The following is a 27,655-nucleotide window of genomic DNA, read 5'->3' as shown; positions in this document are numbered from 1 at the left end:
ATAGAGAGGGCTAATAATGCAAATCGTTGGTCAGGTTGGTGGTCAGGCTTTTTGGTTTGATGGATGGATGGATGTATGGTAGCCAGAGAACAGAAATAATTCCAAATGAATTTATTTACACATTTAATAAAGACAATGAGTATTGTGCATAGTACAGTAATACTATGTTTGAAAGCTATGTTTATATGTCGCAAATGTCCCTTTTGTCATTTTAATGACTTATTCAAATTCTTAAGTGAATGAGTTGTGATTCTAGTATGAGTTCATAATATGCAGAACATACTTAATAAGGCTATGTGTGAACTTCCTTGGAGAAATCAGACAATGTTAGTCAGATTAACACTGATCAACCTCAGAATGTGATCAATTATTCACCATTTCAGTGGAACCTGACACCACCTCTATGTGAGCATAATGAATCAATTATGTTTGTTCTGCTTCAGTGTACATATTTCCTAATGGTGACTGTGCAGAAACACAACACACAGAACATTGCCTTCTAGGAAAGATAAAAAAAAATAAGATGGACAATTTACAAGCCCATCCCACACACAGAGACTCATTAAACATTTGTCAAACAGTGGCAGTTCTGTAATATGCGAGTTAAGTATTTTAAAAGATTTTAAAATGTACCCGATGAACCAAAAGAGTGCCATTCAGAATGGTGGCATCAAGGAGGAAATATGGCATGACACATAAAAGCAACAAGAACAAAAGAAAAAGACAGACAGTCACAAAAAAAACTCCCAAAGTTTGATTTTCCCTAAATGGCTGTGATTTACAAGTCCATTTATTGACAACTTTTAGTTCATTAGTCACATCCTTGTTATAGTTTTGAAAAACCTATAGCTCCTGCATGATATCTTAAGACATCACTTGTATGGTACACCACCTTTTTGTCTTGTGGTAAAAATGTCTTTTAAAAAACTGTTGTTTTTTTAGAGTTCCCTTTGTCCTTAAAACTCTGTATACAAATCATTAGTCTTGTAGAAATGTCTGTTTCTGAAAACCTCAGTTCACTGTGAGGTTCATCGTGGTCCAAGCAGTCTTGTAACAGAGTCAAAACAGTCTGTTATGACAAATCATCCATAATTCAGAAAGGGTCATATAAATTAACACTGTAAAATTCTGCATAACAGTTTTAATTAAACGTTTTAAAAATAGCCAAAAACTATTTAAACCATTAACTGTAAAGTGATTATATTCCCACATTATTATGCTGATACATTTGCAGAGGCTTGTCAATAAATTATACAGCAGGAATGATAAGCATTTTTATTTTATTATTCCATATATAAATGTTTTTATATTTGTGTATCCACTTCAAACATTGTGACAGGGCCATCACTTCACGACTCTTTTACTCCATTATTTTCAATGCAGTGCTGTTTAGACGTTTTTGTTTTGTTTGTTTTTTTTGGCTGGTACTGTCTAGATAGGAAAAGTTTTGTCCTTTCTCTATACAAATCTGTTTGCTATTTTTGAGAACATGAACTTTATTACAACCACTCTTTAGAGTCGCAAGAATATCTTATGAAAAGAGAAGCGCTTGCATGATTATTATCAAGAGTTTGTTCATGACAATAATAAGTCATTTATATTTAAGTGATAAATAGTTCTACGGTGGGCATAAGACATATTTATGCTTTTTGAGGTTTCATGGTATTTTCACAGAATAAAACCACTGATTTGATGTTTCACAAAAAACAACTGCACAAAATACCTCGCACAAAACAAGCACCATGTAGCGACGGCACAGACTAAAGTATTTGTTATCTATATGAAAAACATAGTGTGAAACAAAATGGTTGCCTTTAAAGACAGCGATATCGTGTTACAGACACTAAATCCGACCCCTGGCTTGAATTCAGTCAACCAGATCAGAAGTCATCTCAATGGAAACCACATTAGCACATCTCAAGAATATTGTCTTTCACATGCAATCACACTCAGAGGCTCATTTTGAGTTTCACACCACTGGCTGTCAACTGGAAGCACCTCGCTTAACAAAAAATGGCTGACCATTTGGCAGCTTTGGTAGTGAATGCCATCACCTGCACTCCCCCGTATGCACATGCAGGATTCCACGTGCGTGCATGTGCAGAAAGTTGAAGAGCTCATGTGGCATGTCATGGAAGCCTGGGCGGGGTTTGACGTTGTCGTAGTAGTGGTGCGTAACGAATATGCCTGCTGGGTTCATGGGAAATGCCCAGAATCCGTAGAGGTGAACCTCCTGGCACAGTTCGAGTGCCGCTGTGGCCAGCATGAGGCCACTGCTTAAGCGTTTGGCACGAACACCCTGTGCTGCCCAGAAGCGTTGTGCACCCAGGAGGTACTGAGGGTGGAAGAAGAAAACACCTCGTGCAAAATTGCCACCAAAGTCATCCAGCGCATACTTGACACGAAAGGACACATCAGTATTGCGTGCATTATAAAAGGCAGGCAGCACAATAGATGCATTCATGTAGTTTGCCAGGACATCATAGAAGGGCCGTCGCCACTTATCCAGTTTCTGGAACCTGTATTTGGTTTGTGAGTGAGAGAGAAAGACAGAAAGGCAGTAAATTTGAGCACCTGCATTTGTATGCTTTCATATATATTATTGATTTCAAGTACATTTAAATGGTACTGTGAAAGTTTGATTGCATGATATTTCCATTCTTCGGTGCTTTAAAAAATAAGCATTATGTATCAAGTCACATAAACACATGCTCCAATATTTTATGAAATCTGCTAGCTATGGATTTGTTAAAAAATAATTGGAATGGTTCAGGAAGCAGCCACTGTTTTTAAGAGAGCAGAGTTTTATCTTAAAAATGAACTTTAAAAAAATAAAAGATAATTATGAATAAAGATTTGGCTGTAAAAAAAACAATTGGTTCAAATATAAGCAATAATATGCACAAATATACAGTATGGTTCAATCTACACACACACACACACACACACAGACACTCTTGATGCTCTTCCAGTGCCTGTGATGCTACGTTCAAAATAAAGTGATTTTATTGCTGCAAGGTGCCAGTCACTGTACTATGAATTCACCAGTAGGAGTTGCAACTACTGGTTGCCATAGTAATAGCATTTACCAGTAGCATTCAACAACAAATCTGTTTTTTGTTGCTAAAATTTTGGATGTAGAGTGTTCGTCTGGATGATTGTGTGTTTGTTGGTATGAGATGCTCTATATGTGAGCATATCATGAGCCTCCCAACCCCCTGCTCACTTCTCTGTAATGATGCTCGGGTTGATGGTCACGAGATTAGTCTTAGTTCCCACATCTGCTGCATACTTCTCAGAAATAGGAGGAATGTTACATCTGCAGTGACAGAAATAGAGAAAAAAGGAGAGAAATAAGTAGTAGCTTCAAGGAAAATGTCCTAGCCAGGATTAAAGGGTAGTTTATTTAACTGGTAAAGGCAGACAATTTGTGATAGACACTGATTACACTGTGAGAAATTCACTGTGACTTGTAAAGGGAGACAGTGACCCTGAAAGACTGAGATCATTGTTTTGATATTAATTACAAAGACCGTGGTCATTTAAAAATATGATGAAGAGGGACAGTCCAAAAAGGTCAAGTGAAGAGTTAAACATATTGAAAGGCCCTTTAGCTCACTGAGATCAATGGAGATTAATAATAAAAAAAAAAAAAAACAGTGTCCTAATACACCGAGCCTGGTAAGGAATATTTAACAGCACAGAGAAGGTTGCTTCGGTGTTAGAAGTGGTGATTCTGGGAGTGCTGTAGTGCCCCCTGCTGTCAACAGTATTAACTGCAACAATTCTTTTTAGACAGTATGCTGACCTCATTAATGTTTTTGTAGCTGAAAGAACACAAATTCCCCCAGCTGTGCTCCAAAATCTAGAGGAAAGTCTTCCCAGAAGCATGGAGGTTAATATAATAGCAAACAGAGGACTAAACCTGGAAAGGGATATTCAAAACACACATGAATGCTATGTTCAGGTGTCCACAAAGTTGTGGCCATATGGTGCATTATAATGATTTTTTGTCTTGAGATGACTTTTCTTGATATGGATTGTTTAAAGTTCACTCTCATAATACAGACCCTATGTGTGAATCATCAGGGACTACTTACATATGTAGTGCTGTATACATGCATCTATATGTGACATAGACAGAATATTATGTCCATTTATCGTGTTTTTCTCAACACATATTCTTTTTGAGAAACGTTATTTGAGCCATTCCAACTAGTAACCAGAGACATACTGTATAGAAATAGACTTGGGGGCCATAAAGGAATGACACATTGATGACAACGTTTAAGCTTTGGAGTATATCCAATGTCTTATGAAGGCATGGGTCAAATTGGGGCCACAGTTGAAAAAGTTGCTCACTGGTTTACTGGAAGCAGGCATATCGTACACACACAGGCACAGATTTGGGGGGAAACAGGTTTGGGGTTTCACTTACATATATTGAAGGTTGCTGGTTTTACCTTTGTTTTTTTAACTATTAAATTCATAGGCAACTATAGCTATCATCAGATCTTTATTATGCTTAGGTACAGAAGAGTGGGGAAACTGGTTATCTTGTCTGCTGCAGAAAATGCAGCTTCATTTTCCCAGTGGATGTTCATGAGTGACAAAGCTAAACCTGAGGTAAGTACAAAGAAAATGCAAACTGTAGACTTAGAACAGGAAATGCTATGAATCTAGCAGAACTGTGCACTGTATTCCTGTATTTTAATTTATGCACCTGTGCATAACAGACATTGCAAAGTGTAATAAGTTTGGACCTGGAGGAGGCCCACAGGATTTAGGGCAACATTTGAGATGAGGCCTCTAGTAGACAGCATTTATAATTATAGCAACAACCTCAGAGAAATTCTGCAAGGTCTTCCTTGCTGTCTGTGACCTACTCAAAATAGAACATATGTACGTCACAGCCTATCTAGGTTCCATACTGACATAATGATTTTTGTTTTCCCTACTGATACATGCATTTCTCTAATAAGAAATGTGACACGTTACAATTTCTCAGTTGGAATGGGAACTGTGGCACAATTTACAATTTAAAAATCTGAATATTTTGCCTTTTTGTCTTAATTTATAAGTGACGTGAATTGAATTATCAAATTGTGAGCAAGGCTTCATATTCATTTTTATAATTAGGTGTAGAAAACTCAAATTCGGTTTGGTGACATGATCTATTTTAAATTTCTTCAAATTCATATCAATTTTTTCAAAATACTACATATTTTGAAAAAGTACATCACTGATTTGAATAGTAACAATCAAATCTGTGCTACTTTGCTTTTCTAAAGTTAAAGACATACACCAATCATGTATAACATTATGAGCATTGAGAGGTGAAGTGAATAACACTGATGATCTCCTCATCATGGCACCTGTTAGTGGGTGGGATATATTAGGCAGCAAGTGAACATTTTGTCCTCAAAGTTGATGTGTTAGAAGCAGGAAAAATGGGCAAGTGTAAGAATTTGAGCGATTTTGACAAGGGCCAAATTGCGATGGCTAGATGACTGGATCAGAGCATCTCCAAAACTGCGGCTCTTGTGGGGTGTTCCCAGTCTGCAGTGGTCAGTATCTATCAAAAGTGGTCCAAGGAAGGAACAGTGGTGAACTGGCGACAGAGCGAAGGCTGGCCCGTGTGATCTGATCCAACAGACGAGCTACTGTTGCTCAAATTGCTGAAGAAGTTAATGCTGGTTCTGATAGAAAGGTGTCAGAATACACGGTGCATGATGGGTCAGGGCTGTTTTGGCAGCAAAAAGGGGACCAACATTTTTAGGCCGGTGGTCATAATGTTATGCCTGGTCTGTGTATTGTATCAGTGTAGTGTTTTAAAATCTTCATAAAATCTTCAATCTGAATTTTGAAAAGCTCAGTCTGAAATTGACTATGTGACCAAAAATGTAAATTAATGTTTCTACACTTGATTCTTCATATTATAGTTTCATACGAAATCTTGCAAACAAATTGAAGGCATGGAATGAAATTTCACATTGATGTAATTCTGCTATAAATTTCACCTTAAAATACAAACAAAGGCAGAACATTTAAATGTGTACTTTTTAATTCAGATAATATTGGCACATTTCTCATTCCATACAATTCTCACTTATTCACTCCAACTCAGCTAATAAATATCTAATAGTGTTTTATAAAACCACAAGACTCTAGAGTGATGCGGATGCAATTATAGATATTGACTGCAAATGATTAAGATACTGATACTAATAAAAACCATTTACTGACCACAGTGGCATCAACACACATTTTTATTTGTGGTTCACATGGGACCAAGGATTATTCTTAAAGTAAATTTAACTAGCAGTCTTCTTTATTTATAAGAAATCTGTACTCAGTTTTATAGTACAAATAAGTAAATTGCACTCAAAATTTTGTTAAATAATCTCAACACTGCAAAAAGGATCCATTACCCAAACATGAACATTACTATTTTACTGACTACTTTACCGACACAACACAAAACAAGAAAAATTGTAAACAACCCAAATATTGAAAATTGTCAAATTTACTGAACCACTGATTTTTTTTTATTCATTGGAGACGAGACCACACCCATCAGGGTAGAAATGTAGGAAATCATAGGATAAATGACAGAATCTGGTTTGTTTTGACAATCCAGAATCTGGACAGGATCTAGATTGTTTTGCAGTGCTTCTTCCTTGTTTTTTCCTCATCAGTAAAATGCCTCCCATTGCATAACCGAGCCATCAGTCCTCCTCACTGCAGGGATCAAGTGTTCAGGTCAGTGCTACTCTTTTGCCTGTACGCCACGCATGCACTTGAGAACAAAATGAAGCATGACTCATATGATATTATTATTTTTCCCACCCATATCTATGTAGAGCAGTGTCTGTAATGTCTGAGCCCCCAAACTCTCAAATATACATTTATGTAATGAAGATTTTACTGTAATCTCCTCCTCTGTGTATTTGAAGTTGGCCTGTCCTTTCTGGCAGTCTGAACATATCCTGCACTGTTTTCATTCACTTGAATTCATTTGTAAAACACCTGCTCTTTCTGTTCACTCGCATTAATGCACACATATCATGGTCACTTTGTCCAATGACCACTACATTTCTGACACAATTATGTCAGATGTCACTTTCCCTGTTTCTATGGAAACACAAGCCACTTCAATCTTGTATGACTGAAACTCTTGTCATCCATGCCCCAATAATTTTATTATTCAATAAGGTCATTCTTTTCAAAATCAAGACCAACTTGGCCTCGACATCTATTTTTTATAAATACCATAAAGCAAGGCAAGATAAATTAATTGTTTATTTGGTTAGGTTACAGCCTAATAATCTGACAGCTAGGTAAATGGAAGTAAAAAAAAAAGAATTGCATACACCTCAATTGGAATTGTGGCCAGTCCAAATAATTTTTTATAAGATCACCAAACATGCACAAAGCAAAACATTTTTATTTCTTGTGGTTTTCACAATCTACTGCCATTCATGGTAATATTAAAGAGCTAATAAAAGCATTATACTGATAACTTATATGTGCAGTTTGTTATTTTCAGCAACCAGAGTCTTCCTTAATGTCAGACAAATCTAAACATTGAGACATTTTACTGCAGCACTGATCTGAGCAAGTGAGCAAACTCAGAAGCTCTACGTTAATATGGGACGTTGACAACAGTCCACATTCCAGGTACACACACAACATTGGATCAGGTTGCATGTAAACGTGCACTTAAATGAAGCGTGTCTAGACGGTGTCCGGTTTAGCATCCACATAAACATTTCATCAGGACACTGCAATTAGAATGAATTCCTTTATACCGGCAAAAATCTTTGCATGTAAGTATAGTCACCCATCTATACCCATCCGCCCACAACATTAAATCCACCTGCCTAATATTGTGTAGGTCCCCCTTGTTGTGTACACACAGACTTCTGATGGTGTGCTGTGGTATCTGTCACCATGACATCAGCAGCACGTACTTTACCTCCTATAAGTTGCAAAAGATGCTCAACTGAACTGAGAGCCGAAATTTCCGGAAATTTGAAACAAAAACTCTTTGTTTTTTTTGCAGTGTGGTTATTATCCTGCTGAAAGATGCGAGTGCTATTACAGAATATTGTTGCCATGAAGGGGTGTACTTGGTCTGCAACAATAATTAGCTGGTACGTGTGAAATTAACTGCAATGTACTGAATGTTCTAACACCTTTGTCTCATAGGCAGCATTTCGTTTTTTAGCAATGTGTGCAACAGTTGCTTTTCCATGGGATGAGCTAGTCTTTGCACCCCACATGCATGATTGAGCCTTGAGCATCCATGTTCACTGGTTGTCCTTCCTAGGACCACTTTTTCTAGGTACTAACCACTGTATACCAGAAACACACCACAAGAGCTGCTGTTTTCAAAAAATAAAAGGCTCTCACCCAGACATCCCAATCTGGCTCTTGTCAAAGTCACTCACATCCTTATGCTTACCCATTTTTCCTGCTTCTGTCACCCTGGAGACCTGACTGTTCACTTGCTGCCAAATATAAATCACACCTACCAATGATTTTAATGTTATTGCTGATCAGTGTGTGTGTGTATTAGCTATACACTAGCTTTAAGTCTTTGAGACATTGTTACATCTCAAGATATTAAAAGATATTATCTGGCTCTTGTCAAAGTCACTCACATCCTTATGCTTACCCATTTTTCCTGCTTCTGTCACCCTGGAGACCTGACTGTTCACTTGCTGCCAAATATAAATCACACCTACCAATGATTTTAATGTTATTGCTGATCAGTGTGTGTGTGTATTAGCTATACACTAGCTTTAAGTCTTTGAGACATTGTTACATCTCAAGATATTAAAAGGACTAAAAGAAACAGAGTTTAGGTTTAGAGGGAAAGCCAGTGGGAGTAAGTACTAGTAGTTACTTGTGCTCTTCTTTTTAACCACAATACAGTGCCACGTCTTTTAAAAACTGGTATATGACTGATACAACTAGAGAGTGACAAATAAAAGAGTGGCTCTAGCTAAAATAGAGACACAGCAAACATTCTGAGAGATACTAATTAATCATAACAGACATTCTGACAGCTCTAGCAAGACCGATAGGGACACTGACTGCACTGAGACATTTTTACTCCAGACACCATAAAAAAGAGGCAGTATAAACAAAGACATTGACTGATACAGAGGGGGGAAAACATCTTACCGGAAGACAAAGTCGGTAGAGTCAATCTCTTTCCCACATTTGCTGTTTTTAATTATTCCTCCATTTCCAATTACAGCACATTTCTTAAACTGGGATTTAGAGTAAGGCATGTCCTAAAGGATAAGAGAGAAAAAAAATAAACAGATGCAACTTTTCAGCAAAGTCGTTGTCATGTTATTATTCCTGTGTGATGCTGTTGCTAGGTGACAGTTGCCAGGTTGTTGTTGGGTGAGGGTAGATGAGGTAAATGCTAAGCAACAGCTGTTTTACTTTACTCTATGTGTGTGTGTGTGTGTGTGTGTATGTGAGAGAAAAGAGAGAGAGGGAAAGTGTAAGAGAGACAGAGATTACACCAACCTCTGGAAACATTTTAAATATCTCGGGGCTGATGTGCAAGATGACACTGGTGTCAACTTCATAGCGCAGTTTAGTCGCGGATGGTGTGTTCTTCTGTGTCGTAAACAAGAAGGAGGGAGCATTACAGCACCGTGACAGAGACATCCTGTTGCACAGAGAGCAGAAAGGTTGGTTTAGACTATTGTGACCCGGCCAAAATACATACATATATATACACTTTTAGGAATGAAAGAGTGATTATGGGTGTACATACTTGAAGTTGCTGATCTCTTCTTTGTTCAGCTCCCATGAACAAGCCTGCTGCAGATTTTTCCATCTTTCAAATAACTCTGATGTCTTCACCCTAACACACACACACAGGGGCAATTCAACTCACAACTTACTCTACATCAGCACACATCATGCCTTTTATATATTTGATAATGACGGGAAAAGAGAATCAAGAGAAGACATGAAGGCTAAAGTGAACACCCTGGCACGGAAATAGCAAATCTATAAATGAACGTCCTTCGCTGACTTTCTCATTCTAATCGAAACATTCTAGAAACTTGATTCCATCAGGAGAGTCCAGACTGCAGATATCTGGGAATCTGAGTTGTGTGTGACTCACATGGACAGCACTTTGATGTCTTTGATTTCTTGGCGCAGTTCTTTGCAGGTGGTGGTGTTATACAGAAGGGGTCCATTAGCACTCTCCAGATACCTGCCAGGATACACACAGTCATACAGCAGCTACACTACACTAAAGCCTGGTCTCAAACACACATATACACACACATACACACACACACACACATGCACCCAAAAGATTGTGTGACTCAGATGTTGTCAAGGGTCTTACTGTCTGCTGGGTTTCGCACCTCCAACGCACACACATGCATTCAGACAAACTGCATTCTTTGGTTGGTTGTTGAGGAGAGACAAAGTTCAGAGGGGTTCCATTACATCGATGATAAGCAAAGGAACACTGCAGAGACATTAAGATGTGTGCGTGTGTGTGTGTGTGTGTGTGTGAGTGGGTGGGTGTCCACCTTGGTTATGAAACAAAAATACAAGAACGTACATAAAACATAAAAGGATTTAAAGTATGAAGAAAAACAGAGCAGCACTGCATGTAAAATGGGTAATTGTCACGACCCAAACCTTTCTCTCTCTCCCTCTATAACTAACATATATAAACCAGCTTAATTACTTAACTACTTCAGAAGTAATGAACTTTAAATGGACTACAGCAATACCACAGACCACTTACTGTGCTTTAGTCCAGAGCCAAAATGGCAGCTAGCTATAAGTACGGTAAAACTGAAATTTATTTGACAAGCTTTAAATAATGGTGCACTTAAAATTCACTTAGCAGAACTGTGGCTTTAATGGGAATCAAACTACTACAAGTGGATTTATCAACCTACTTGTACAATGTTAGCTTCAAGAAATTGGAACTGAGTTATGCTTTAGCATTCAGAACAGTTTGTTAGTGTTAAGTGATGATCCCAAAGCTGATTATTTTTCTAAAAGATATCCAATTAGATATATTATCCCACTTATGGACATTATGGGAATGTTAATATTCCCAATTCCCAATGCAGCCCAATCCAACACGGCCAACGGCCAAAGAATTTGAGCCAACATGGTGGTCGATATCAGATGACAGACAAGAGCAATGTAAAATTGAACAGACTAGTGTAGAACAGACAAAATGCAACAAAAAAAATGATTTAAAACAAAGGACAATGCGGCCGGCGAAACAGACTCAAAAACACACAAAAATACAAAAGAACCATTCCATACATCTCTGACTAGAGTGACATTATGAACATCTGACTGTGCTGTAGCCTAGAGAGGTGCACGCTAGATACTCAGGAGCAGTCTGGATGTGTACAATTATAACCTTTGTGCAAACGCATGACAGATGTTTGTTCATAGTACAGATTAAGAAAAGGAAGAAAAGCAAAAAATTAAAGCGAGAGCCCAGTCAAAGACAAGATGGCAATGCGGGAAGACTGACTTTAGGCAGAAAGTGACAATAACACACACATACACACTCAACACGAGGGTGCGCTGTGTTTGTGACCCACATGCTGGCGTGGGTTTGGAGATGAGCAGCAAAGGATTATGGGAGACAGAGAGAACAAGAAGTAAATACACTAAGGAGGACAGAGTGAGCACTCCCAGCTTCAGGGTGAAGGTAATGCAGGAGATGGAGTCAGAAGTCAAAGGTCAAGAGGGGGTTCAGACAGCATGCAGAAGCAGACCACGGGGTGGAGGGGCGATAAACAAATGCACCCTCTCAGACCAGATGGACAGGGGACAGACATCATTCCCAAAGAGGTGGAGTAGGGAAGGGGGGAGGACGTTTGGCAAGAAAGAGAGAAACTGATCGGAGACGCCATCATCATCAATGGCCTACCTTCTCTTTTCTTTTTTTTTCTTCTGAATATCGGCTAGGCAGGGAGAGATAACTACGGCGTTCTCTGAGTGCTGAAAATTCTGACGGAAACATCTGTCAACATGCAGACAGTTTGGGGTTAGCGTCATTCTTTAGCAAACGGATTTAACCCTTGTGTTCTTTTCAGGTCAGAATGGCCCAGTTTAATTTACTTTGACATTGAAATAACATTTAAGTGAAACCATTAAAGATTGTCCAATATAAAACATGATGAAACTTGATGTTCATCTTTAATGGAAAATTACAGTTGTGCTAGAAAAATCAAGTTCTATTCATTCTGACCTGAGGGTAATGGGTGTATAAAAAAAAAATCACAATTATTTTATAGAGATTGCTGTTTAGTTCATTCTGACCCGAGACTAAAAAACATATAATAAATCCTATTTATGCTCCCATCTGAATCTTTTCCCAAAAAAAAAACTACAGTTTTTTTTCAAATATTGCTTAGTTTAGTGAAGCTGAAAAATATATTGTTGTAAAATGAAACCAGAACAGATGACCAAAATGAATGAATAACTTATACTGCTAAATGGTGAACAGAACAGTTATCACCCTTCTGACTTTTTTACTTCTATACCCTCTCTCCCTCCCTCTCTTTCATCCTTCTGCCTCCACCTTTACCTGGACCATTCCTTGGCAAATTCACACAAATGGAACAAAATTGGTCCCCGGCCCCTGACTGGCTGTGGCGTTAGCAAAATCTGTTAAATGCCTTTGTAGTGTTAATGTTAATTAAGTCCAAAACATGCATGAAGCGGCATTCATGTTTGTTCACTTTCACACGTTTTTCTCTCTCTCTCTCTGTGGGTTGGGTGGTTTCAGTGCTGCATTGTACCTTTTCCTCACAATTCTGGCAGGTTGCTTCATCCCTCCATCATCACGGTAACTAACGAGGCCGCTCCAGTTGCCCACCTCCTCTCCTTTGAGGCGGGTAAACTGTTGCGTGCTAGTGAAAGAACGAGGCAGTGCATTTAAGGTTTAAAGGTGCATTTCAAAAGAGTGAAACACATTTACATTCACATCTAGTTTGCATGTGAAAAGATCACAAGTAAACTGATGAACCGATCAATGTAATTAACCAGCAATCACACCCAGTTTTTAAGATTTGTTTTCCTCTGGTACCCCTCATGTGAGAGTGTTTCTATTGTGGAAAATAAATGTCAAAAATATCAATACCTTCATCAGTGAATCATCCGTTAACTAACAAATTAACTGACAATAAACATCAGTTAACCAGTGTAATAGTTATTTCACCTTGAGAAAAATGTATGTGCAAGAATTGCATCAGGAAAAAAGAGATTTGGTCAAATAACCAAAGGTCTGAAATAACAAATAATTGATAATCATCTCAAACAATTAAGGTGTACTTTTATCATTAGTAAAGTGGCAATAAAAAGGCACTCGACCACATTGATCTTGATATATCGCTGTTTAACAGCGTTCAGCCAATATATCTGACACCCTGGCAAGAACCCAGAAGATCACTGCCTCAGAATAAACTGGCCTAAATTAATCTTTTTATCTAAATGTAGAATTAGTTATTGCCATGTGTGACTAAAAGTGGGACATCTGAAATCCAATTACAGTGTCCAGTGAAGATATATGCAAGGCAATGGGATCCACACTCAATACTGAAAAGTAATCTCAATGTTATAATGGGATTATTCTAAACTTAAAAAATTCAAAATAATTGCTTTAAAAAGACCCTTCTAAATATTGTAGTCAGTAGTGAATGGGCCAACTGATCCACAAAAGGCCTTCTGGTTTTTATTCCATCCAAATAAGACAGACACCTGATTGCTTGTTAATCGGATGATTTTAGTCTTCAAATTACTATTAGGCACGGCGACTACTTTGCAGAAAATGAAAACATACAGCCACACAAGCCCTTTATATCTGGACAGCCCTAGACATGTGCACAGTAATGAGCACAGAATGGACTCTTGAAATTCTAGGCCATGTTTCATATGTCCTAGGTTTCACATTTCACCTGTTTAAGTGCTCCTTGTGCTTTTCCACCTCCGGTTTTCAGACTGCTATTCCTTTCATTTTAGAACAAACACTATGAGTGCCTTTACTTAAATCAGGAGTATTCAAATTAGCTTATTTCTAGTTTTAACTGTTTGGATTATATATACATAAGCATGTTTCAGCAAGTCTTAAGATAAGTGATGTAGGTGTTTTGTGTTTATTATTCACATTTATAAATGTATTTAGGCCCAGTTTCCCAGACAGAGATTTAGTCTAATCATAGATTAAAAGGCTATTTGAAACTGGACTAACTCCAAATCTCTTTACGTCAGTTGATCTAAGGGAAAGAAATAATCATAGATTCAGCATCCTCTAGATTTACATGATCTGACTCCCAAGCCAAAAATGAATGTTGCTCTTAGAGTCAAAGTAATTAGAGTTTAAATTAAACCTCTGATATGCCAGGTTTAAACAACAGTTTATTGTTGTTTGTAAAATGAGATGTACACTATATCAATGAGGACCAGCAAACACCACAAACCCCAACAGATATTCAGAGATTAGTGAGCATTTACAAGAATTAGATGTTAGTTTTGAGTTAGCTTTAGAATGCATAAAATAAATGCATTAAAAATCATTCCTCTGTAACAACTTTCATCAGTGACCCAAAGACAATCATTTGTCTTGTCTGTTAATGTTGAACGCGGTGCAGAACTTCAAAACTGCAGATATATGTGTTGTCAGTGAACCAGCATCATGTACAGTGAAGCAGACAGTCTGCAATGCAATTTGTAAAATAGAATTACAATTACATCTGGTTACCTGATGCTCCCAGGCTACCTACAAAGTGCAATTCTATAAATATGGCAGGCTGAATTGTAAAGGTGCCATATTTCCATCAAATGTCCAGATTTGTAAGTACAGGAATTGCATAAACTACTATTCCATTCCTTTCAAAGGTTTCAAACACATTCAAACTTTTTCCTAAACTAATCTCTGTGTGTTCAGAAGATGCAATATAGAAGCCTTTGGAAAATTGCATTATTAATCCAAGACATATACCCAGAGTAGGTTTCCTAATATGAACTGTCCAGATCTGTTATCACCTTGTGAACTGTCGGTCCAGAAGCAGACCCAGCAAAGAATTTCTGAAGGCTTAAGAGAAACAAGTATTTGTTTATTCTCCCTAAATCAAATTTAATAGTCAAAAGTGGTAACATGAATCGCCCCTATGAAACAAAACATAAAAGCATCAGAACAGTTAAGCATGAAACTGTCAGTTTTTTTATACCCTTGATCTCGATGCTCATCATCTGCTATACTGCGGTCTCTCCATCATTCTTGTCATCATTCTTGCTTGATAACTTTATTTGTAGGTCTCATGCCAGTCCTAAGTCTTTTTTTTTTAGACTGAGTAATGTCAATGTCAATTCTGTACTTTTATTAAAGATTGAGGAAAAATAATAAAGGTTGTCATGCTGTTCTTTTATACGTTTGATCACTGGAAGCAGATTCATCACAAACAGATGTTCAGGCTTCAGCAGCTGATGTGTGCTGTTTATCCATAATTCTGCAGTGTCTATTTGCCAAACAGCTTCCATTTTTGCTTAGGTCCATTGCAGGTTCAGGTGGATTTATGTTAATCTCACTAATTTCACTAGAACATCTAGTTTAATTTGATTCAGCACTATATAGCCTGGTAATACATTGTGTTTCAAAGAATTAAGATCGTAATTAAATGTGAAAAATTTGAATTGTTTTACACTGCTTATATTTAATTGTATTTACTGGCCTAGCTTATTATTGTACTTTTATTAACACATTAAAAGGAAAATGTTTTTTCCCTTTACACTTTGGTTTCTTCAGTATTTTTTTTTTTTCAATTTACTGTGGAAAAATACACAGTATATCAGCACTCTTGTGTCAAGGATAATTCTCATTGAGAATAAACAACAGATTTTATTTTTGTAACTGGAAAGTTTATCTGTGAAACGTGGTCACTCAAGGTGATTTTTCCCCTATGCATTTCTGAGTGAATTAATGGAGATCTTAGAGGTAAAGCAGCCTTAATTATTTATACTGGGTTGAAAATGAGGCCCTACCTCAACAGCTAATGGTGAGAGATCTAGGAAGAGAGGGTCAGCCAGGAGCTATTAAAGATCCCTGAGAATGAGTTGTTAGTACTGACAAACATCAAGACTAATGTGTTCACAGGCATTTCACTTATTTCTAAAACCTTGAGTGAAGATCCTGATGATCAGATTAGGATGTTGCTGGTGCAATACGATTTGCATCTATTATTCCAGTTGTTGAGAAGGAGTGATGAAAACTGATTTTTGGAAAATGAGTGTGTCACTCTCCTCCTCTTTTGTTTGATTAATAAACTACAGGGTCATTTTGTTGAAATGTGTGTAATGATTTTCATTCATTACCAAGCACTTAAAGTGTTTCAACAGTGTAAATGATGACAGACTCTCCCTGATGCCAAAAATAACCCAAAACCAGTTTCATCTGAACACTGAAGTGAGAAATGTCTCTTACACGCAGAGAATGATTTCTCCCAACAGACATCTAAAGAAAACACACACACACTCATAGGTACAGTCACCTGGCTATTTTAGAGTGTGAAGTGTTTCCCAAAACCCTGTCCAAGAACTAAAGAGGCCTAGTGCACACACAACCTGGTGAAGAGTGTGTAAGTCTGTGAAAGGGTTCAAGTAACCAAAATTTAGCAATTCATAGAAATCAATGAAATAGTTCATCAAATTGTAGGTGGGGTCAGCATTTTTTATGAATTCCAGTGGAATCATGCTAGTTCCATGAAGTTTTTGCACGACATTAGGTTGGACCTCATTTTTGTATTTACACACCTACACACTCCTCTGTTTCCACAGGTCAAGTGCAGACAGACGGTTCAGACAGGATTCATGCTATCAGAGGCGCCATACACCTGATGTCATGAATGCACTGTGTGCGTGAGGCAGTTGAGGGTAAGGTGGAAGTGGGGGTGGGCGTGGCTTTAAATGTAGCATATGGACATCTGCAGGCTCACAGAGACCATAATGCACAGGGGGGCCCTCCGTCTGAGAGGCGCCATTTTGCACTGACACACAAAGACACACGGGCGATGATGTGCTGTCTCAATCAAGGAGATCCACAATTCTCTTGGACCAAGAAGCTTAGTACCATTCTGTCCTTCTCAAAACCTTCCAAAATTGAGAGCTCTAATTAGAATAAAAAAGAAAAACTCATGAAGCTCTGCTATGATGCAGAATTCAGGCTACACCACAGTCCTTTCCTCTCTCTCTCTCTCTCTCTCTCTCTTTTTTGTACACTGTCATCATAGATCATTTGTATTTTTACGCAATTGCTCTCAAATATCTGGAATAAGGATTTCACAATGCAGTTTCATGTAAAGATGTATGATTAAAGGTTGAAGGAAGAGTGAAAATAAAATAAAGAAATAAAAAACTAATTAAGGAAAAATAAAACTGAAGGACCCAAAGCGTCGCGCGGCATAGACAGTCGGCCAGTGGGGACTGTGTATGGCATTTGGGGAGGTGGTGTTATGGAGCTCACGCCTCGAAATCAGGTTTTGTATTCCCTCCAAACAGAAAACCGCATGAATAATGAAGAAAACCGTGCGACTGTTTAAACATAACGATCACCTGCGTGTTGTTGTTTCTGCGATTATCACAGAAAAACATGCCTATACGACCTATTCCGCTTTGTTGCAGATCTAACGCCACAGTTATAGCGCATGCATTATAATACTGACTTACAATTAAAAAAAAAAAACATTTTTATTTTACCTCCTGATATAGTTCTTGCCGTAGAGGATTTGCTGCAATAACGTGACCACGCCGAAAGCGCAGATGAAAATGAAGCACAGGGATCTATTTCCCAGCAAATCGCGCCCGGCCGTCGGGTCCGAGTATCCCATCCTTCCGCGCGCTAATAATAACGGGGAATAACGGAGAGGCGCGTTCATCCAGTCCTTGAGCGCATTATTCTGGGACCCAGTCCTCACAGGGATTACTTATTTTGCAGTTATGTTTCGAAGCTCCGGTTTCCAAAGTCGGTACGGGAATATGTCAATAATCTCTGGTGATATGTGTCTGTGAAGAAAGACGCCGCCAGCATCACGCGCGCTCCAGTTTCCCAGGTTCAGCGCACGCGCGTGACTGGAATAGAAGCTCCCATCGGACCTCTGGGAGGAAAACTAAGAGGTATAGAATATAAAGGGCGCGAACCCACCAAACCTGTCGCCTGTGTTCAGTAGTCGTGTCCGCGCTTTCGCTTGGAGTCAAGCATGCAAACAGTGTGCTGCAAGATTTCGGGACAAATGAAGGTCTTTAGCCTACAGAGACGGTCTCCATGCCTGGACCTCGCGACTGCATGTAACGCGTGTGATGTCATTTTAACGCAAGTCTCAAACGTTGACTAACACGCCAACATACACGTGCCACTTCTGTCCTTAAATCAGTTTGTAATAGAAGAAACAGTAAATAACGTTTTCCCAAAAATAATAAATAAACACACACAATAGCTATGCTATGCTCCACCTGCAGGACCACTGCAATGCACAACCTCATTTAACGCAACCGATTCATCTGATCAGCTGATTAATAAAGGAGTTTATTGGCTAGATGTAGAGGTGTACAGTCGTTATTTTCCTATATCAAACGTAAAAATATGTGATATGTAAAATATGCCAATGAATTTAAACACCACACCCCACCTCTGAAAAATCTTCCTTTTTATCTGGAAGCAAAACGCAGGATTTAGAAACACAGACCACCCAGAGTCACACCAGTAAAACCTACACCTATCTAATCTACAGCTACTGGTTTTCATTTACGCTGCTTGTTAATGGGGCACAAGAGCTTAGGGGTTAGTGTGTTGGTTGGGACTTTGATTTCTTGCATACTGAGGTGGCAAGTTCTCCTCATGCCCTGAGGCTTTCCTTCCCCAATCCAAAGATATGCATGGTAGGCTGATCTCGAAATTGACCCTGTTCAGGGTGTCCCAGAGCCCGCTGGGATAGGATCCAGGTTTCCCTGATACTGACTTTGACTGTGAAATCTCCTCGAGATTCCCTGTAGGAAAAGTGGTACAGATAATGGGTGGAGAATTATGCTGCTAAATGTGTCTGAATTGGAACACTGTCGTTGATGTTCAGTCAATCATATTTTATTAGTTGAATATTGTAATCAATTGAAAATGGAAACTTGGAGCACATATTCAGGCAATGCTTATTTTGACTGTATCAAAAATGTATTAATTATCAAGTCACCACTATATTGCAGGAAAGCTGAGTTTTGGGAATAAGTAAGAAGAGAGTTTAAAGCTGCAAAGATATTTAAAACACCATTCTTTGAGATCATTTTATATCTTTCAAGGTACATGTATCTTGTGTCTATAGAGGCACAGTTTAGGTATACAATTTAATTCAATCGAGATGACCCTTACAACTGTTTCAGTGTTGTAAAAGCATTGAAATTCTTTTAATCATGTAAAAAAATGTAATACCTGCTTAAACAATTAAAAATCCTGATCAGGGTTCAGGAGAATCTCGGGACAATACTGAAAACTCTAGACATGAAGAGCGAACACATATTGGAGAGATGCCAGTCCACTACAGGGCAGAATATAAACACACATTTACAGAAATCCACCTACATGTCATGTTTTTAGAAGTGGAGGAAATCAGGGCCCCTGGAGCTATGAGCTAGCAACCTCTGCACCACTGCACTGCCCACACTATTGAAATCGAATATAAAGATTTTTTTTGTAATAAAATAATAATAATAAAAAAACCTGACCCACAATAAGCAATAAACTATCAGTGCAAATGTCAATCAGGGTGTCTATATGTGTGGGTTTGGCATTCATTGTCAATTGTGCATTAATCAGTGTTAGTAAGAGTGCAGAATTGATGGATAATGAACATTACACCTTTTCTAAAGTTAATTTCCCATAAATTGCTGTATTTTTGGCACTTGTTTAAGAGCAGCATTGCTCTGCACAGTGTGCACACTCTCTGCATTGTAGGGTGCCAGGATTTCATATATCAGCTCAGTCTGATGGCCTGCCAGTGTGCAACAAGCCTGTGCTTTGTCAGTGTGCTCCTCTATTTGATCTCTGTCACTGTCTTCAAGCAGTTCAGTTTGACACAGCATACTGTTGCCTTGGGTTCAGACAGCACTGCATTTTATCTATAAACATGAATAAAATCCCTTCATCAAACAATAAACTACAAGACTTGAGACACGATCTGTTACCTTGCTCATTCCACTCACACACGTGTTCAATACAAATAAACTTTGCTACTGGGTGCACTCTATCATGGGTTTGATCCTGTTCTTAGCAATTTTGTCCTGCTTATTCCAGCCTAAATTTGTCTCTGCCCATTTGTCTGCTTGGTCATTTCCATCAATAAACTTGCAACTTGCATCCAGCCAGCTCCTGGTGTTACAGTGCTTTGTAATGGTACATGTGCAAGTCACTGCTCCTTAAATGGAGCTAGATTTTAATGGATCTTTTTCAGTTTGAGTAATAGTTAAATCATCTTTATTTAGCTGTACAACCATTATAATATGAGTTGTGTTTCTGTGCTCAGTTAATGCTTTTACAAAAATTTAATGCGTATAATTTGGCTGGGTGTTTGTCCCATTGGTTAAAGTTTTAACCAACTTCAGTTATTTGGCAGGAATGTTTTTGCTGTCCTTTATAGCATGTCCTGAGTGCTTTCTCCATCTGTTAATTCGAGTGAGAGAAAAAGTCAATTTTTCAAGCTCTTTTCTGGAATATGAGGGTTTGGTTAATTTTAGGTTGAAATTTTATGTTTGTAGCCCTTATTAGCTTTGCTAGCCTCTGTTGGCCCTGCTAGTTTTTGTTAGTTGCTGTCTTTCTTTTTTCTCCTTGTTAGTTTGTTGCCCCTGTTGGCCTTGCTAGCCACTCCTGTTTACCCTACCTCACTTGGTTTACCCTACCTCACAAGATACATTGCACCACGTAGGCTTAGTTTAGCCTAGTGTAATCAGTTAGTTTTCTTTGCAGTTAGTTAGGTTAGTCAACTAAAACAGAGCACAGAGTAGTTTTTTTATGTTCATTTCTTTGGTACTGCCCATGTTCTCCTACCATTGTGAGTTAATATCCTGTGCTGTGTTCTACCTCCTGTCCTGTTACGTCATTCGTATGCAATCATCTCTACATAAAGGTTATTGTTCCTTTACTTCCCTAGGACTAATATATATATATATATATATATATATATATATAATATATATATATATATAATATATATATATATACTGTATATATATGACTATATAAATATTTATCTATATATAAATATTTATATTTAATTTATATTTAACTAATTACTTGGTAATGAATAAGTATAAATTGTATAAAGTGTATTTTAACTAGCTGATATGCATTTAGATATCCATAATATTATTATGATGAGTCAAAACACATTATAATACATCTTTATATTAAAATTACCTCTAAATTATAAAGATCAATATTGCAGTGTAGATATCTAGATAGATATCTAGTAACATTTCAACTAGTGAAAATGTCATTTAAACAATGGTATAAGCAATATTAATAGAAATGTGAAAAGGCCTTTAAAATTCAAATTTTATTTGTCAAATACTCCACACACAGTAAAACATGCTGTAAAATGCAATTTTAACCATCTCTGTCACAAAAATATGATCAAAACAGACTAAGAATATTAATTACAATGTCCATCGGCTGCTCCCTGTTTAGGGCTGCCACAGCAGATCATTCGATCAGCAAAACTTGATTTTGCCACAGGTTTTACGCAGGATGCCCTTCCTGAGTCAGTCTTTTTTATATTTTATAAGGGCTTGGGATCAGCTCTGACAGTTAGCCCCTCAGGGGTTGATTTCCTGCCCAGCAATTGGACCCAGGTCACAGTGGTGAGAGCACCTAGCTGCACACTGTGCACTTTACGTGGCCAAGACAAACGTCTGTCCTAGCTCTGTGGTGTTGTTTTTGTGTTGAACTTGTTGTTGTATGTTTATGTAGCACCAGGTCCTGGAGAAACATAGTTTCATTTCACTATGTACTGCACCAGCTATATGTGGTTGAAATGACAATAAAGCTTCTTGAATCTTGAAACAAGATTCTGCTAAGAACATTACTACAATGAAAGTTGAATTTAACTATACAGGTGAGAGAGAAAATATAAGATATGGATATAGATTGGTGGTAGTTGTATGCAACATGTAGTTTGTTGAGGTAGTGGGTGTTTTGCAGAGAAGTCCAGAAAAGTTGAAGGATTGAATGACACCCTGGAAGATGCTCCTCTTCCTATCACTGTGTTTGTCATTCATATTGACTGGCATGTCAGAGCTGTTATGGGGATTTCTCAAGGTTCCTGTGGTATCAGTATTTTAATAAGTAATGGTTATTGCTTTGTATAGATGTCAGCTAGCAAACCAGGGCATGTGAACAGATTCACACAGATCTGTACACATTTCTAAGAAACTGCAGATGTCAATGTAGAGATGACTAAAAGAAATGTCACTAAAAGGAATGTACACAGCACAGATTGTGGCACAGAATGTTTACCATGTTTCCTGGAGGATTATAATGTCTTATATTTGGTCTGAAGTCATTTCTTTTACAGCCAAGCAGTGAGGATTTGATGCTCTGGGTGTTCTGCATTGAATTGATCATTCGGTGAATCATTTCATACGTAAAATAAAATTAAATCCACGTTAAAAAAAAAAGACAATAGAGATAAAATTAGAAAAAGATTTATATTTATGTAGATGTGAGAGACGTGCTCATACTCAACAGTCTGGCGCTGATGAGTAAACTGCTGTTGACTGGGCTCTTCCCTCCCCTGGTGGAACTGCCCCCAGCCAGAGACTGAGGAGGCCCTGGCACTATATAATTACTGACTAATGCCCATCTGGTGCTACCAGTTATTATTTGGGTGGTGATAGATCTCACCACAGCAGTGACACTGACGTGGCATGGAAGTGGGAGTAGAACTGATTAAGGCACTGTAGTGTTGCTGGGACATTTTGAACACCTCAGTGTCAATGCCAAGTAAAGAATATGCCAGAAATATCCAACCAAGTGTTCTGTGGTCATACACTGTGTACTGATGAAGTGCTAGAGAAATATTATCATACACAGGTATATATTTATCTACTAAAGAAAATGCCTACAAAAGCCATTCAAGTGTAGTGTTTCTAAGTCTCTATGATTATTGCATTACACTTAATCACTGTTAATTACTGATGGAAAAGCTTAGATAGTCCCACATTACTTACAGCAATAGCTATTCTAAGGAATGACAGTAAATCAACTGATTTGTCAAATTATGTATGCAGGGAGCAGATTTAAGATGGATATGCCTAATAAATCTACAGCTGTCTAGAAGCTGTGTTATGAATCATCTCAAAAACATATCAACTATATGAGGGTCACCACAGAACATGTAACTCAAGCACAAACATTTTCCTATTTTTTGGTGCAATAAAATATGTTAATATGCTGGTTAATATACATAAGAAAATCTTATTCAAACTTCAAACAAAGGATAACAGAGCATCATTAAGCCAAAAAACAAAAAGGATAAATCCAACTAGTATTACTATTATAGAATCAAGTACAATGCATGGGTAATGTGAACTAATATGCCAGAAAAAAGTTGTTAAAAAAAAAAGTTGTTGATTTTTTAAAATCAGCACAAATCAGTCCAAATGATATCATGTCAGCAACTGAAGATAACATTAATTAGAAATATTGATTTGCTAGTCATTCAGGACAGATTTTTTCCTTCAATATTGCAGACATTTAATCTACCATAGAGAGTAATGTTAATGCTATGTGCACTTTAATACACACAAGTGTGTACTTGAGAAATTGATTGAAAAACAGACCACAAAGCATCATGTTTGTTGTCGACATGTTTATTGGGAGCATGTATTATGAGGAGCTGGATGCAGCCACTGCTGCCCGCCTGGGTTTGGGGACGGTTCCTTCACGGAATCCATTCCTGAGGGGAAAGAGATATTTATTCATAAATAATTTATTTTTAAAAGATTAACAGATCTGTGGATTTATTGCATTTACTTGAGTACAAAACTGATCTCATCCATCTGACCATTAAGCTTTAAACAAAATTAGTAGTCACAATGAAGCTGCACCCTCAGCTCAAAATATTGATGTTATTAGCTGAAGTCTATACTATACTGCTATGTTTTCCACAGAAATACTACACAATTCAACAGAAGCAGAACATTAAACAAGTAAGCACCACACAAGTAATTAAGACTTGTTTGCAAACATTATTTCAGGAATCCAGTGAAGCTGAACCTGAATTTTCCCTTAAGCAATCCCTCTAACAAATTAAATACAAACACTTCTAGCATCAAAACAAATTTGAACAATGTGTACATGTTCTAATTTGCAATAATTTCAAATTTCACCTATACTGTTTATTTTACGATAATAATAACAGTGCTGGAAAGTTCAGTTTTGTTGAGGTTTTGAGTGTTTGGTCATACCAAAAAAGGAATCTTATTAACCGATGAGCTAAAGAGCAGAGATCAAAAAACAGCAAACACCAAGTAACTGACACTTCATTTAGTCCTAATAAAGCAAACATTTAATTTTTCTGGCTCTGGGTGCAAGTGACTCACCTGAATCTGCGGAACACAACCTTCATGTGTCTCATACGGCCAGTTCCAGTGGTGCTGCGCCTCTTGGCCTTGGCACTCCAGTTATCTAAAGACACAAAAAAACAAGCATACATTTAAAACATGAACAGAACATCTCCCGCTTCCTAAAATCTGTAACATCAGAAAATTAAATGATTAAAAGAGCTAAGGGATAATGTGGACACAATGAAGTTCCATACATCTCCATTTATCTAAACTGCATGCAGATCTAAGACATTGGAATGGATTCACAATTTTAAAGACTCAAATTCCATGGACATATACAAATGTGCAATTAACACAAAAGGAGTCACTGTGGATTCATCGTTCAAATGCAAAGACTTTAGTGCGTCTGCTTTCCTGAAAGGCATCTAAGGCATACTATAGTAAGTTACAAGGAAATCTGTGGCTCTTGCCCATAAGGCCCAAAATACTAGCACAGTGGTAGACTATAGTAAGGATATGGAGACTGCAAACGCATTTCAGTGGTTTAAACTGAGCACTAACAGTATGCCAGCATGTTCAGCAGGTCCAATTTTGTTTTCAGCATGAACCATGGCACCTATTTTATGATTTTATTTCATATACTTACCCTCATATGATTTGTTAAGTAGCTGATCTCTTTTTCATTAACAAAACATTTGAAGATGCCTGGATAGAGGCTGCATCTACACTAATCCAGATAAATTAGAAAAGGCGATGCGTCCACATTATCGTTTTCAGTCGTTTCCCAAAAGTTGGTCATCCACACTGAAAGGTCCGAAGACACTTGTCCCTGTATTGCGCACAAATAAAACATGACACTTTGACCTGTGTCATTTCTGCCTGCCATTTATTTACTTTCCGGCTTTCTGAAACGCCTTGGCAATATGTTGAGGAAAAGCACAGTTTTTTTTTTTTTTTTTAATAAATGGACCTGCAGTGAGGTGCAGTGGAGTTGCTGCTGCGAGTAACTAGAGTATAAAGTCGCAAAAGCAGGCGAGACTTCATCTTAGCTGAACTGGTCACATGACTATAAATGCAGCATCGTTTTCGAAAGCCTCCGCTTTCACAGTCCACACCGTCACGCAAAAACTGCAATTTTCGATGTTATCCGCTTTGGAGCGCGTTTTCAAAAAGATACGTTTTCTTCAACTAAAAACACCTTCTCAGTGTGGATGGAAGCCCAAAATATGGGCTTCCATACTGCAAGTACAAGCACAACACTATAATAGATGTTCATAATCATGAACCAGTTGTTCATCACATCACTATGAGGTGCGTTCATGATTGCAAGTCCCCCTGATCTCTCGGACCATGATGACCTGAGGTGGACTGTGTAAAGAGTGAAGTACTCACACTTTCTCTTGCGCTTGGCAGGATAGCCGCACTTGCCGCAGGTAGACTTCTGCAGGTGATAGGCTTTGGAGCCGCAGCGGCGGCACAGAGTGTGCGTCTTGTTGCGACGCTTTCCAAAAGACGACGTACCCTTCGTCTGGAAAAAGAGGAGAAAAAGTTCAGGTAAGGATTCCTGGGGTTGGATTCTAACCTGCGGTTCATCACAGAAGCAACCGAGCCAAATAAGCTCGGTCAATTGTATTAATAACACTAACTAGAACTCTACCATTCTAGGCATAATAACTACATGAAGTATCCAAGTTAATGTTAACTGAAACACTGATGAATATCACTACATCAGCAGGAGATACTCGTTTGCCAACTTTTCTAAAAGTAACGTCCAGGAAAACAGCCAGGCCTTATACAAACATAACAAAATATGAATTATGACATAACACTATAACATAAAATAAGCCTGAAAACGGTCAATTCAGATGCAACTGCCTGCCCATGTCGCTAGCATAAACGCTAGCCGCCTTGCTCTGTTGCCGAGACGGCTAACGTTAACTAGCTAGCCCCTACAACAAATGATCTAATTTATGTATTTATACTCAATCCTCCACAATATCGAAGTCAACTGACTCTAAATATCGTTAGAGTATAAAAACCACACCGAAACAGCGATATTAAAGTGAATAAAAGCAGATGTTAGAAGATTTTCGGCGGCGAGGCCACCAAATACTCACCATCTTTTCCTCAGATGAGAGCCGAAAGAGGGCGGAAAAGGAATTGGTGCAACACTAAAAGACATCCGGGTTTGGTTGCGGTGTAACACCGAAATGGGTCCTGAAACTTTTCGAGCGATTCATAACAGACAGACAGACAGACAGACAGACAGACAGATAGATAGATAGATAGATAGATAGATAGATAGATAGATAGATAGATAGATAGATAGATTTTAGGCATAGGTCTATAGGACGCATATAGTAGGTTTAATATTAATTGTATTTATTAGTATTATTTAGGGGGCGTTATAGAAGAGGCGTTATAAAAGCTCAGGTTAATTTCAGATTAGAATTTTTTTAAGTAGTCTTTATTTTCCATGTACTCAAAGACAGAGAAAGTAAGGAAACTGCTGAGATGAATACGGGTCTGTGTGTGTCACGTTATGGTGTCGTATTAATATTGACCACCAGAGGGCGATAGAGTGCCAAACCATACCACGAAAGAGTAGAGCAAAAACACACACACACACACACACACACACACACACACATACATGCAGCTCCCGGAAACACGTGACGTGGTTTCCAAGCATGAATTTCCAGTATGAAATCGTCATATAATTTAAGATGTATTTTAGACTCATAGAATAAAACTTAGTATCAGGTTATCAGGTATCACACACAGACACACACACACATTTATACAGACATAGACAGACTGGCTAACATCACAGTTTTCTGTGATGAACTTTACCTATCTATTTCCTTGACAGGAAAACAAAATGACATGTAAATGGATAAAAAGTACATCATTCATTCATTCATTTATAAAAAAAAAAAATTCTTTTTAAAAATCATCAGTAAAGTACTATGGAATATGAAAAACAAAACTTTTGTGACATCACACAGCCGAGTGTATATGACTGTAG

The 27,655-nt window shown here is 37.9% G+C and overlaps 2 protein-coding genes across 4 annotated transcripts; both read right to left on the bottom strand.

Annotated features, from left to right (window-relative positions):
• Positions 1-96: 96 nt before the first annotated feature.
• On the bottom strand, positions 97-18,507 carry st8sia5 (ST8 alpha-N-acetyl-neuraminide alpha-2,8-sialyltransferase 5). 3 transcript variants are annotated; one of them, XM_058416292.1, is made up of 9 exons: positions 17,779-18,507; positions 12,831-12,941; positions 11,957-12,049; positions 10,160-10,252; positions 9,803-9,892; positions 9,550-9,694; positions 9,193-9,305; positions 3,227-3,319; positions 97-2,519 (listed from the first exon to the last, which is right to left on the bottom strand). In XM_058416292.1, exons 1-9 carry the CDS (start codon positions 17,955-17,957, stop codon positions 2,051-2,053), a joined length of 1,386 nt encoding a protein of 461 aa, XP_058272275.1. In that variant the 5' UTR covers positions 17,958-18,507; the 3' UTR covers positions 97-2,050. The 3 variants fall into 3 exon arrangements, with proteins under 3 accessions (XP_058272275.1, XP_058272277.1, XP_058272278.1); XM_058416294.1 differs by lacking the exon at positions 11,957-12,049 and having other exon boundaries at positions 17,779-18,505; XM_058416295.1 differs by lacking the exons at positions 11,957-12,049; positions 12,831-12,941 and having other exon boundaries at positions 17,779-18,506.
• Positions 18,508-23,915: 5,408 nt separating this feature from the next.
• Positions 23,916-26,884, bottom strand: rpl37 (ribosomal protein L37). The gene is made up of 4 exons (XM_058416516.1): positions 26,745-26,884; positions 26,020-26,155; positions 24,664-24,748; positions 23,916-24,017 (listed from the first exon to the last, which is right to left on the bottom strand). The coding sequence occupies exons 1-4, from the start codon at positions 26,745-26,747 to the stop codon at positions 23,948-23,950; spliced, it is 294 nt and encodes a 97-aa protein (XP_058272499.1). The 5' UTR covers positions 26,748-26,884; the 3' UTR covers positions 23,916-23,947.
• Between the last annotated feature and the right edge of the window lie 771 nt (positions 26,885-27,655).

This window comes from Hemibagrus wyckioides, linkage group LG18 (assembly GCF_019097595.1).
Source record: "Hemibagrus wyckioides isolate EC202008001 linkage group LG18, SWU_Hwy_1.0, whole genome shotgun sequence".
In the NCBI taxonomy this organism is placed as follows: domain Eukaryota; kingdom Metazoa; phylum Chordata; class Actinopteri; order Siluriformes; family Bagridae; genus Hemibagrus; species Hemibagrus wyckioides.
Note: the sequence above shows the minus strand (reverse complement) of the source record. Positions and strands in the feature narration are given on the sequence as shown.

Excerpts from the sequence above, each read along its gene's own strand:
- st8sia5 (XM_058416292.1), bottom strand. The coding sequence starts at position 17,957 with ATGAACGCGCCTCTCCGTTATTCCCCGTTATTATTAGCGCGCGGAAGG. Across the intron at positions 9,893-10,159 it reads GACATCAAAGTGCTGTCCAT|GGTGAAGACATCAGAGTTAT; the intron begins GTGAGTCACACA and ends TGTGTGTGTTAG. Across the intron at positions 9,306-9,549 it reads TATTTAAAATGTTTCCAGAG|GACATGCCTTACTCTAAATC; the intron begins GTTGGTGTAATC and ends CTTATCCTTTAG.
- rpl37 (XM_058416516.1), bottom strand. Across the intron at positions 24,749-26,019 it reads TGCCAAGCGCAAGAGAAAGT|ATAACTGGAGTGCCAAGGCC; the intron begins GTGAGTACTTCA and ends TTGTGTCTTTAG. Across the intron at positions 24,018-24,663 it reads GTTGTGTTCCGCAGATTCAG|GAATGGATTCCGTGAAGGAA; the intron begins GTGAGTCACTTG and ends CTTTCCCCTCAG.